At 40.7% G+C, this 13,598-nt stretch overlaps 1 protein-coding gene across 1 annotated transcript; it reads right to left on the bottom strand.

Moving 5' to 3' along the window:
- Positions 1–426: 426 nt before the first annotated feature.
- LOC138190392 (uncharacterized) lies at positions 427–4,780 on the bottom strand. Its single transcript, XM_069133177.1, has 4 exons — positions 4,522–4,780; positions 3,252–4,173; positions 1,914–3,114; positions 427–1,434 (listed from the first exon to the last, which is right to left on the bottom strand). Exons 1-4 carry the CDS (start codon positions 4,778–4,780, stop codon positions 427–429), a joined length of 3,390 nt encoding a protein of 1,129 aa, XP_068989278.1.
- Positions 4,781–13,598: the final 8,818 nt, after the last annotated feature.

The following is a 13,598-nucleotide window of genomic DNA, read 5'->3' as shown; positions in this document are numbered from 1 at the left end:
TAATTGTAGCAGATAATTAAATGATTAAACGAACTTACCAAGTGAAGTTCTATCATAATTGTATGAAGCGCCTCTTCCGAGATGATCAACTCCACACCGATGTCGCCACATATTTCATAGTTATATATCGAAAAATTCGGCCCTGCACCCTTGTCCCCTAGATCTAGACATTCTTTGAAAGCGTTGCCGTTGTATTAGGGGTATGTAATCGTGTATTAGATGGGTATTTTTGGGTGGGTGTTGATCATCTCGGAAGAGGCGCTTCATACAATTATGATAGAACTTCACTTGGTAAGTTCGTTTAATCATTTAATTGTATTGCGCGTCTCTTCCTCAAGATCAACTGGTAGATGTTTAAAGCTAATAACGGCAACCAATATTATTTATTAGTTTTGTGTTATACGTTGTGTCTTAACACTACTAATGTTATTGCGAGTTCAAGATCGCTCGTGCGTAAGAATCCTTATCTCTACTGACATTTAAATGATAAAATTTTGCGAAGGTTTCAGATCCCGTTGTCCAGCCTACAGTTTTTCTTATCGTTTCTATATCGATGTTGTTTCTTTTCGCTGCAGACGTGGAAGCGTGGCGTGTGCTGTGTGCTGTAAATTTGTCCGTATTTACTCCGCTATTTTTCAATGTTAATTTGACCCATCGACTCAGGGTTTGCGATGAGACGGCTTGAAATGGTTTTTTGAACGATAGGAAGAGATCTATCGTGGAGCCTCTTGAGGTTTTTGTTCTCTCCAGATAGTTTTGTAAGGCTGATGCCGAACAAAGTTTTTCGTCTTCCGCGTAGAAGGGTATGATTAATAGCGGCTGTTTTCGATTAGCGCCCGTAGTTTTGATTCGATCCGGGATTCTAATCTCGAACGCATTTCCCACTCTTTGAATATTCTCGATGTTTATTTTTGAGTATGTTTGCATCCTATGTCCCGTGATTAAGGCTAGCAGGGTAATCAGTTTCATGATTAAATCTTTCAGCGAGAGATTTTCATTTTTTGGCAGAGACTTGAAATAATTAAGAACAATCTTTGGTTCCCAGATTGAATCGTATTTTGGTCTCGTTGGTCTCAAGCTGTGTACTGCTTTGAAAAACCTTTTGATGTGGTGATCTTGTCCCACTTCCGGCCCGATAATAAGCGAAATTGCGGATCTGAGGGTGTTGAGCGACCCATGGGAGGCTCCCGTGTCGTATGTTTTTGCGAGGAATTTTAAAATATCTGACACCGTTGCTTCGTATGGAGAAATGTTATTCTCGGAGCAATGGATCCACCAGCGTTTTAACGCGCCGTCACATTGTTTAAGCGACGATTCGCTTACGGATGATATCATGATCTGGATTGCTGTTTCTGGTAATTTTCTCCTTTCGAATGCCTGCTCGATAGCTTTCCGGAAACCAGGGAAATGTTCTGCCAAATTGCGTGAGGTTCCCTGTTAGAACAAATTATTAAGTTAATGTTAGGTTTGAAGACAATGGGCTCTGCAACGAGCATTGCCTGAAATTTGGGGTACCAGGGTTGAGCTGGCCACTTTGGTACTACTACGATCCCTTGCGCTTCTTCGCGTTCGATTTTTTCTAGTGTGCGTAAAATTAGTGAAAAGGGTGGAAAAGCGTAGAAATATTGGTTCCATGGGACCGTAAAAGCGTCTACCGCTACAGACCCAGGGTCTCTTCGCCAAGAAATATATTTTTTGCATTTCGCGTTTTTTCGACTCGCAAATAAGTCTATCTCAGGCATCCCGAATTTTTTAACAATCGTTCGAAAAGTTGTGTTTTCTAATTCGAATTCGGTTTCCGGTTCCAATCTGCGGGATTCTTCATCCGCTTCTACGTTCATTTTTGAACTTATGTAAGACGCAAACACCCATATGTTTTTATTTTCGCACCAATCCCAGATATTTCTTGTTACTTTGTTTAAGTGGGGGTATTGAATTCCTCCTTCTCGATTGATGTACGAGATCGCGGTTGTATTGTCTATTCTAAGGAGTATCTGACGGTTTTCTAAGTTTTTCGCGAAGCATTTGAGGCCAAAAAAGGCTGCCAATAACTCGAGGTAATTTATATGGGACAGACGCTCGTTCTCATTCCAGTGTCCGTGAGATCTTTCGCCTTTGCAAAATACTCCCCATCCCGATAGCGAGGCGTCCGAAAAGATCTCAAGAGTAAAATTCGAATCTCGAATTGGGTTTATTGAGGATTCAATCTTTGATTCCCACCAGGTGAGATCCGGCGAAAGAGTTTCCGGTACATTCATGTATCCCTCATATTTTCCCCCGTTGGATCTGAGGGCTAAGTATTTTTCTCGCTCAAAAGCTTTAGTATGGCCCCAGCCGTAGTTGACCGAAAAGCACGCTGACACTAAAGTACCGAGGAATTGTGCGAATTCCCGAATTTTTACGGAATCTCGAATTTTCAACTGAGCGCTTTTTTCTTTGATACTTTCTTTTTTCTCTTTTGTTAATTCTACAGTCCATCGTACGGAATCAAAATAAAACCCTAAAAATTTGCAACGTTGTGACGGTGTGATTTGACTTTTATTTTCGTTTATAATGAATCCTAGTTTTTTCAGGAGTTTGCAAGTCTCTCTGACATTATCTTGGCACGTGGTGTACGTGTCTCCAAAAAGTAAAAAATCATCGAGATATAGCACGGACAAATATCCTCTTTTGTTCAGGTGCGAAATTATTGGTTTCATTATTTTCGTAAAAACCAACGGAGCGACGCTAAGGCCGAACGGCAAACATGTAAATTCAAAATATTGTTGATCTAACTGGAACCGTACGTATTTTCTGTGTGTTTTCGCGAGTGGAATCAGGTAATACGCGTCTTTAAGGTCCAAAGTGGCCATAAAGCACTGAGGGCTTATGAGTCTGAGAGCTGTTTTCCGGTCTTCCATTTTGAAATGTTCCGTTATGACGAAAGCGTTCAGTTCCTTCAAATTTATAATCAACCGCTTCGAACCGTCGGGTTTCGGTCGTAGGAAAATGTTTGAGATGAATTGATTTTTTGTCGGATTACATTTAGCGATGGCTCCTTTTCTGAGCAGTTCGTCTATTAGTTTTAAGGTTTCTTGTTTTTCTGAGGGGGACAGCGCGGGTTCGATAGACACCCTGTTTTGTTCGACTGTTAGTGAAAACGGTATTTTGTATCCCTCGATCCATGAAAGGATCTTTTGATCCGACGTTATTGCTCGCCAATTTTTTAAGAAAAATTGTAATCTACCTGCCGTGATACCTACAAGGTTTACCGTCGTCGGTTCTGAGAGTTGTTGTCTCTTCGCTGATACGGTTTGTGGTGTGATTGGCTCGGCTGTGTTCGCTGGTATGGGTATTTCTTCTGCGCTTGAAATCCTGTGTATTTCTGCCCCCCGGTCGTTCCCGATTGTGTTTTTTGCGCTTGGTAACGCGGCGGGGTCTTGAAGTTTTTTGAATTCTTTGGTGTTTGATTTTTTGTTGCAGGTTTTAGCTCATTAAGTGACCGTTCCAAGTTTTTGGCTGACCGCAACCGATCCTCGAGATCCTTTCCGCATAGCCATTCATCTGTTGTTGAATTTTGCAGTGCGTCCTTCACCGATATTTTTAGCGGCGCTAAGATAAGGCTTTTCCTTACTGCGGTTTCTTCGCGTTGAAGATCTGCGAGAAGTCTCGCCGTGTCGCTGATCGATTCTATTAATGCAAGGTCGGCATCGTTATCCCTTTTTATGATTGTTGCCAAAGCTTTCCCTTGAGCGGAAAGGCATGCTGCAATCCTTTCTTGTTTTGAGATGATGCGGTTATCTCGTTTTACGACCGCCTCCGTTGAGGCCGCTTTTAGCTCGGGATTCACTTTTGGCGGATCAATGAACATGCAGTTGCTGGGCGGAGGGTATTTTTCGATGATTGACGTCTTTAGCTCTGGTGGCAGACCTTGTTTGAATATTTCCTCCCATCGCACTGCGATAGGTTTTGGAAGTTCCGGTCCCAGGACCCTGTCTGGGGCAATCCGTTTCCCCATAGCTTTGAGGACGTTTTCTGCCAGGCCCCCTGACTCATCGACTCCTGGGTTCGGTGGTGTCTCAGCTCTCGTAGTTGTGGGATCGACGTCTTCAGCGCGTCTCGCGTCTCCCTGTGGTTCGACGACGGGTACTTCCCCGGTCGCTGTATCGTCGGCTTGTGAACCTGAGGCCCGACCTGTATGCATGAATGAGGAATATTTTCTATGTGATACATCACAGTTGCGGCTTCGTTTCAATAATGTTCGTGTAAATATATATATACATATACAATATATTTATACATTTCTGCCATCGCTACAGCTTCCTCAATTGGTTGAATCGTTACGAGTGGCATCGTTTTGGATTTTCCAATTTGTTGGGCATGAGTTACAACTCCTCTCTAAGGGCTACAGCCCGTGCAGAGTGCCGAATTCGCTACAGCGAAATGATCACGCTTGACGGGTAAGACGACCTAGCCTGCAAAATATTTCCCTTTTCCTCTCCCATTCATGGGGATTCCGAGCACAGCGGGAAGACAACTTACCATTTTCCATATTATTTCGTGAAAAACTGTCAGTTTCCCAATTTCTCGTCGGGGATTCGTAGCCGCGTCTTCTCTTTCCGAGGTTATGATCTCGCGGCGAGCGCGAGTCGGACGACGACGACGAGGCGTGCCTGCGACGCCGTTTCTTTTTCGTCTTTTTCTTCGCCAATTTTCGATCCAATCGTTTTATTCGTTTTTCCAGTAGTCCTCCGTCGTTTTCTTTTCCCGAATCTGTACTTCTGCTCCGGTTCCGGAACATTTTTAATGTTTTTTGTGCACTTTATTATCTTATTTTTTATCTTTTGATTGTGGCTTGTCGGCACAAAAAAGAAGAATGTCTAGATCTAGGGGACAAGAGTGCAGGGCCGACTTTTTCGATATATAACTATGAAATATGTGGCGACATCGGTGTGGAGTAGGGGCACTACCAGTTGATCTCGAGGAAGAGACGCGCAATACAATTAATGGATAGAAGAACATCTTTGATCAACTTCAAATTGTTTTCATAAAAACAATGATCTCCCAATGAGATCCGTCTGTCTACCAGATTGTAAATGATAGCTATTTTCTGTTTCATAGGGTGATTAGACTCAAAGTCCATATGTCTCTTGGACCAAATTGATTTTTGGTACCAATCAGTAATTTTGGCATTGTGTTTTACTAAAAGTACGTCAAGGAAACTAATTTTGCCATCTTCTTCAACTTCAAAGGTGAAATGTAATCTTATTATGGTAGTTGTTGAAGATAGTAAACATATTCTGTATGCTATCACGTGGTAAAACAAGTAAGATATCGTCGACGTACCTGTGATAAAAGGCTGACCGGAAAGTTAATAAATTCAAAGCCCGTGATTCCAATTCTTCCATTGCCATATCCGATAAAATGGGTGACAGAAGGGCAAACCAAAGATCTATGCAAAAGTAGCACCATCGAATGTGAAGATGGTTGCGTCAAAACACAGTTTTAGCGCCTTCATGAGTGGATCATCAAGTGGAATTTTTATGTCGCTCTTGATCTGATTCCATTTTCTAACTACTGAATCGATTGCCAAATCAGTAGGCATATTCATGAAAAGAGAAACCACGTCTAGTGAAGCTACTATATGTTCCTCGGGGATAACAATGTTGCTTATTCTTTTAACAAATTCAAAACTGTCTTTCACGTTCGATAGTCGTTTCAGGCAATGACATTTAAAAATGCGATTTAAAAAATCAGCTAGTTGGTAAGTCGGAGTATCCACATACGAAACAATAATCCTGCAAGATGTACCCATTTTATGAATCTTTGGCCACCCATAGCATTTCGCAAGGACACTATTGAACACTGATAAAATGCATTTTTCTATAGAATTGATGTGATCTGAGGAATACCATGAGTTAACCGATTAATTTACTCTCGTTTGTAATGATGAGGTGCAATCAGACTTTAGTTCTTTGTATGTCACGTGGTCATTCAAAATGGATAGCATCTTGTCGTTACAGTCATCCTTAAACATTGCAATTCCGGACATGTCAAAGACTTGGGTATATGACTTTCATTATAACTACTGTAACGCGATTTTCGAGGGTTATAAAATAATATGATCGGTTACCCTACGGCGCAGTCACTAACCTGAATAATTAGATATAGAGAGATAAGAAAAAAGAAAGATATGATTGTTGGGCGCCAGACGCACATGCGCCAGAAAATAGATAATTAGAGAAAAAGATATAGATAAAGGTAAGGTCAGGTTCTACGACGGTTTTGCACAGCTTGCTCAGTATAGACAAGATAATGGTAGAGGGGAGGGGTTGAATCCAATAGATAAAATAAGAAACAGGTGAAGCAGAAATAGTATCGAATGTACTGGTTAAGAAGCGATAAGGTTTAATAACAAGCAAACAACTGAAGAGATTTAGATACAATTAAGATAAATGCGATAATTAATTTACAGCCAGAGAAAAGTTAAGCGAGAGATTTAACAAATAACAGAACGTTTTCAGAATAAACGAGAAATATGCGTTGGCTCGCGATACTACGATTCGAGGTAATAATTAATACGATTTTATAATAAATAGGCAGAACAGAAAAAGATATATGGTACTTAAATTAAGCATTGATCAAGTAAACCATAAAATATGAGAAGCGATTATAAGAAACATGCGAAATACAGAAAATCGTAATAGTTATCACATTACCAGAATTATCAGATATATACAAAGACAGGGAATTATGAATTACGAGGTGAATTCAAGGAAACAGGTCAAGTAGAAAATTATTATAAAATATAGATACTAACAGATAATACGTAGTCTCTAGTTTGCGGTAGGTGCGAGAAGAAAGAAAGGTAATATTCGGTACGATAAAAGATAGCTTCGGGATTAAGACAAATAATATTCAAGAGAATTAATATGCAACATACGACAAACCAAAGAGACTACGGACCACTACGATCAGCGATATTAGCGAAGAAAATCATGAAAAAGATGTTATGCGATACGGCACAATACTCCAATGTCAAATGAACGACGAGCGGGACCCCGCGGCGATGTAAGATCGCTCACGCGGTACACTCACTAAGGTAAATCAATCAAAGGTAATAGGTAAAGAAACAGTTATAAGTTAATCAGAGAAAGTGTAGCGAAAGAGTAATGCTCACTAACTTAGGTAAGAATTGATCATTTAACAGAACACGCTGCTATACAGCGATATTAGACAGTTAGGTATGCTAGGCGAGAAAGATAATAAAATAAAGCAATAGTCACTACCAATGCGTAAGTAATAGTCAACTAGTCGCGAAGTTACTTGCAATGAGAAATAGAAAGGGACAAGATAAGAGATAATAGAGAATAAGATACGAGCCCAGGTGGCTCCCGCAGACCAACTGCAAGATAGAGAGAGAGAGAGAGAGATAAAGATACGATATATTGCAAGTAATTTCGTGGCTTCACAAAATAGAAAAGGAACCTCACTTACGTAAAAAGAAGATAGAGAAGGCACCGAAGATGCGGTAACAAAAGCGAGAAACTGAATTTACGATACGAGAGATACAAGAGATAATAATAGCGGTACGATATAGCGATAGCACGTCTTCTTAGAGTGAGAACTGAACGTAGAGTGTCGAGACGAGCGATGATCCTGATTTTCGTCGCGCTGCTGTCACGTGATTTTTCCCCAAATTTGCGGTATTCTAATTGGACCAGCAGGTCGCGTAGGTCTGGTCTACGGGTAGGCGGCGATAATCCCTCGCCGCTTGTTTTTCTTCTTCCTCGACGACAGGTATCGAGGTATCGGGACGTCGGAAGGGGGTCGGAGATGTTTACCCTCAGCCGTGCTGCATCGTTGGTGAGAGGGGAAGTCGTACCGCTCATGTGTTGCGATATTGAGGTGCGCGACAATATTACGTCACCGATCTCTTGGACTTGCGACCGACTGTACTTCACTCCTTGCTTTACTGGTACTCCCCGTTGTAGCTATTGCGTTGGCGCTGCATCCCGGCCCTCGCTCATTGAAGCCCTCATGCCGGAACGATCTGGTGATGATGGCCCTCGACCCGGATCCCCACACTATATCCACCAGACCCACGTGGTCAGCATAGTCTAGCCTATTCCACGCCACAGCCCTTCGATAGGACGGTTCGTGAAGAGAAAACCGTCCTCTATTTGATAGACAACGACTTAGTAGGTGTCATGGTCGGTTCAGCTCCAGGCTGATAAGTATCGTCGACGGGAGGCTTTATTGTGTTTTTGACGCACAGCCCTGTACGCCGTCTGGCGATGCATCCGAGCGGTAGAAGCATTAATTCGTGGTTCGGCTCCTGGCCGATAAGTCTTAAATAGTTGGAGGTACTGTTTGTGCATCACACACGACCCTATTCAACAACTTAGATAGGCATCCATCGGGAGTGGTTTCAGCGGTATTCGTTCGTCTGTAGTCGGTGGTGGTCGGTGTTGAGCTGGTGCGTGACCCCTATCAGGCAGTGTCCTGGTATCTTGAAGCGGAGGTCTCGTAGGTGGTTCTCGTAGAGCGTTACAGAATTAGAAAATAGAATAAAATTAGCTTAATAGAGAGAATTCAACTTAAAGATAATTAGTCGTTCATTTTTGGAGTATTGGCCTCAGACGTGCTTTCGTTATTTTTAGCGATATTTGTACCTAGGGGAGTGCGATAATTAAACAATGTGACGGGGTACGAAATACCACGTCACACTACATACAGACGACTTTTAGGAGCAGGGCTGAACTCATGTACACGGACACAGACAGTCTCATCTACCATTTCACCGTGCCGAATATTTATGATGTCGTTAAACAGGATATTTCGAAGTTCGATACCTCTGATTATCCCGCAAAAACGTCTATGGCATCCCATTGGCAAACAAAAAAGTGTTGGGTCTTATGAAGCATGAAAACAGTGGAGAGATAATCATGGAGTTTTTGGAATTACGAGCCAAACTCTATGATGATGATGATGATGATGAAAAGAAACCCAAAGAGTTAAGAAGAAAGCGAAAAGCATCAAAGACTCGAAACTTCGAACGATCAAGTTTAACGATTATAAGCAGTGTTTTTTTGACCGGACGGATTTGCAAATGCCGCAATGTGTAATCCGCAGCAAAAAGCACGAGGTGAGTACTATCAGACAAGAAAAGTTGCCATTGAGGAGTAACGACGGCAAATGGACAATTTTATCAAATAAAGTTGATACGCTGACTTGGGGATATCGGGAAAGTGAAATGTAAATATTGTAAATTTGATTAAAATATTGTGGAATTTGTGTACATATTGCAAATCATATATAATGTAATAGGATATTGATGAACTAGAAATGTGAATACTATAAATTTCATCCAATAGTAATATCATAAAATTGATGTAAATTATTAAGAATAAGAATACGTTTTCGGTGGTGTGAATAATAATAATAATAATCGTATACGCATCAGTTTTTTTATGCTAATGTAAAATTATGTAAAGAAAAATTATTATGATAGTAATAATTTACATCTTGTATGGTTTTTAAAAAAAATTTTCTGTTTTATTTGTAAATGAAGACGACGACTTTACAAACCTGTCTTATTTATCCAACTATTGTGTGAGCTATCAAAACACAACCACTTCACATAGAGTTGATTTCCACCTCTTAGTATAATACCTTCTCCACCAGGTAACTATCGGAATATTTCACTTCACCTAGTGCCTCTTCGTAGAAGCCTGCTTCGGTGGATTTATCTTGATAATCGATGAGTTTTTAAGTTGGGCGATTGGTATTTTTCACCTCGTACACGGTGAGTATTCCCGTTCTCCAATTTGGTGTATAACCTTTTTCTAATATATTTTTATATTTACTGATTCGAACACAATCCCCATCTTTGAATTTTCGCTTTCGCTTACCGAATTTGATACAACTATTTTTCGTTGATGGTGGTGACATTCACCGGCTTTATCTGAATTTTACGATGTTTGGTGTTGTTGTAGAATTTGATCAAATCATCTAAAATATCGATCCACTTGTGAGAACCCCGCAGAGTAAATTGCTTCCACATTTTATTTTTCAATGTTTGATTAAAACGCTCGCATATCAAAGCCTTTAAATTACTGAATGCCGAATATATGTTGAAATTATACAGTTTCATTAGAGCTTTGAATTCACTATTGTGAAATTCATTACCCTGATCAATGTGTAGACGCCTGGGTACACGATCCTGTGACAGAATGGATTTTGTGATGTCCGAGTGGCAGTTCATTAGATACACACGGGTTATTTAGTGACTTAATAATACCGTCGAGAAGGAACACGCCTGTAGACAGCGAGGATCACACGAGGAAAAAGGGGTGAGGGCAGGGAGGTATCAGTCAGGTACGTTCTACACACAAGGGGCGCTCTTCAAAACGAACTAGCGCCGTTGGATTAGTCGGTAGTGTCGATAATGTAGTATACTACAGATTCTATGGCGGTAGTCAAATCTTTTCCGCTCTTGGACTTTATCGGCATCGCCCACCTGTACTTGGAAAATATATCGATGATTGTGAGCAGGTATTTGTACCCCTTGTTGTGTGAGCTGTATGCAGTCGTATCAACCAGATCCACTTGCCAAGTCTTATCCAGTCCACGTACATCTACAAACCGTCGCAGATAAATGCGTCGAGTGGGTCTATGAATTTGATTGGTTATCGCCTCCTACATGCTTCAATACATGCAGTCGCTTCCTGTTTCGCAATCAATCATGCTGCTGAAACTTTTCGGACTTTTCTCTGTCGGTTCAATTTTCTCTCTTCCACCCGCACGGTTAGATTGCGATTAGATACTCCCAGTGCTAACAGCCGAACGTCAAGATTCCGAATGCGCTCCCACACATTATTTATGAGCTCGCTAATCCTTTCGTCATTCATAAGCAGTTGATTCATATAATTCGAAAACGCGAAAAAATTTGATTGAAAAGTTTCTGTACGATCCTCAACGTTAGTTTGTCAAACACTGTGCAGAGCTTCAAGAGAACAGCATCGTTTGCCTGCTGTGGATCAGCAATGTTACACAACAGTTTATTGTCTATATCATATTGAGTGTCTGGAGTGATTTTGAATCCGATAGCTAGAGGCCCATGCACAAATTTTTACCCTCACCACGAGTCAACTCTCGTCCGAATATATCGCTGCTCATCGTTGAACGGTTAGTGTGTGAATGATAATTTTCATGTTGATCTATCGCTAATAAACGATTCCAGTTTCCCGCAACTCTTCAATAATGGCAACTATTTCGTTGCAATGACTGATATTGCCAGCCGCCAGCGACGCCATAAGCAGTCAGAGATGATCCACGATTACATTTGGTTTATCCTAGTAGATGTAATCGGCTTCTTGCCCCTCCTTTCGTGCAATCTTATAGTTGGGTAAGCTTTTACCAGGTTTTCGAAGTGAACTGACATGTTGTGCAATGAAATTTTTATACTTAACACTTTTTGGATTATCACGAAAACTTTTATCTGCCTTGTAATGTTTCCGATGCGTATTTGTCATGGTTACAATATTTGTATAATTATTTCTATCTACGTCATTCACAAGAGTGGGATCGAGTGATTTCTCGAACAATAATTCGAGTAATCCGGGTGTTATCTCGTAAGTTTTATCCACCATATATATCTGATTATCAACGAAATGAATTTGTGAATCACTATTCATCATACGATTTGTCCACTTTCGAACACCATATATGTTCTCTAGATCATTCTATTTTTTCGTAGCGAACATTTTCAAATACTGCGTCACAGGGTTATTTATTTTCTTCATTGGTGTACTTGCACTACTAATATCATCCGGTGCAGATATTTTTTCTGCCGGATCCATGAAATCCCCGTCACCCATATCTTCGTCCTCTTCGTCATCCTCATTATCATCATCATCATCATCATCATCATCATCATCATCATCATCATCATCGTCAAGTTTTTCTTCTTTCATAGTAATATCTGACAGTTCTGTTTTGATTTCGTGTTTAATCTGCTGCTTTGAGGTACCAACCAATTCTCGCAACGGTGTTGCTTGAGGCTTAAATATTTCCCCCATATCCTGCTTGGAGGCATCCCTGTCCGACCTCATCATTTTGTGCTTCGGATGTACCGCATCACTAGCTTTCAATATTTAGCTCAAAACATCGCCGTGTTTACGAATATTGGTGCCACCCATCTTGACGCCTTACTTGTTGTAGCGAAACTGTACGAGTTTGCGCTAATTTATGCTTATCAAGCAGTCAAGACCCTTCCTGTATCTTCCCCCATCGATCTCGCTGTCGTTGCCAATAGCGACAAAACTATATTTTCCGTCAATCCAGCATGCCGAGCATAAATCTTTGAATTACTGACAGGTCATGTCGGTGTTTACGTAATCGTTGTAAATGTGTTTCAGATTCATTTCATCCTGGCGAAAGAATACCAATAAGTTCGGATTGTCACGCACAAGGTGTTTTGAAATACGCGCATACAGACGTCTGGCTCAGATAAAAAGCTATCGACATCCCGATGCCTACCCATGCTGAAGTATGCTCTGACTAATTATAAGCTTTCTTTGTTTGTTCGTTGTAGCTTTTATACTAAAAGATATGTACCTGAAAACAATAAACACTTATTTAAAAAAAAATAAAAAAATGCTCTGATATGATCTTGCTTCTCACACACTACACCATCGAAAATCATAATGGAATCAGGATGTGCATCGTCAGGTTTCACAACCTCCTCTTTTTCACCCAATGCAGAACAATAACCCACACCCTGCACGGGCTTGTAGTAACTTTTGCAAAAATTGATACTTTGGCTATATGAATGATTTTAATAGACGTAGCCATTTTCGAATCAATCCATTGCTGTGAGCGATAAGCGAGAGGAGGGCGTTAGGCTTACCACAATTTGATGGACCATAGAAAAATTGCTCTCACGGTATGTGCTAGTCATTTACCGTGGTGTTTCTTTTTCTATTTAGCACGCTAAAGTATTTTGTCGAAGTTCGCAACAGGTAATTTATTCGTTTGATTTTGAAATTTCACGATGCTCGATTGAGACGACAACGAGGACTAAGATGTTTACGTATAAATTTACCCCCTTTATAGAAATGTAGTCGGTTGTTGCTTGACCATGACGATATGCACATGCATGAAATGTGGTAAAGATCTGCTGAATAAAATCATCAGTCATCTCCCTGCTGAATTATACATGTCTGGGTATCAGTACTGCGGACCCGATACCAAATCGGCAAATAGGTTGGCTCGTGGTAATCCTGGCATGAATCTGTTGGTCGCTGCATCTAAAAACCCGATATTGCATACTGAAAGAATCAAAATAATATTGCTACAGGAAATCAAGCCGATAAAGTGCTCATCGAGAAGGCGTAAAATTGTATCTTACAATTAGCTAAAGACGCTGGTATGAGTGAAAAAACCGTATTCTGGGGGGTCACTAACACAATGAAAGCTGAAGCTAAACACGGTATGGTTTTAATGGGAAAGCGATTGGAACTTGGCGCCAAAAGTATGAATGGAAAAGTGCAAACAAATGCTAAGTGTTGTTTAACGAGCTTGTAGACTAAACGGTGGATGAGGGCAATTAGCTT

The sequence above is a fragment of the Neodiprion pinetum genome, chromosome 2 (assembly GCF_021155775.2).
Source record: "Neodiprion pinetum isolate iyNeoPine1 chromosome 2, iyNeoPine1.2, whole genome shotgun sequence".
NCBI classification, from domain to species: Eukaryota; Metazoa; Arthropoda; class Insecta; order Hymenoptera; family Diprionidae; genus Neodiprion; species Neodiprion pinetum.
This window is presented reverse-complemented; position numbering and strand designations above follow the sequence as displayed.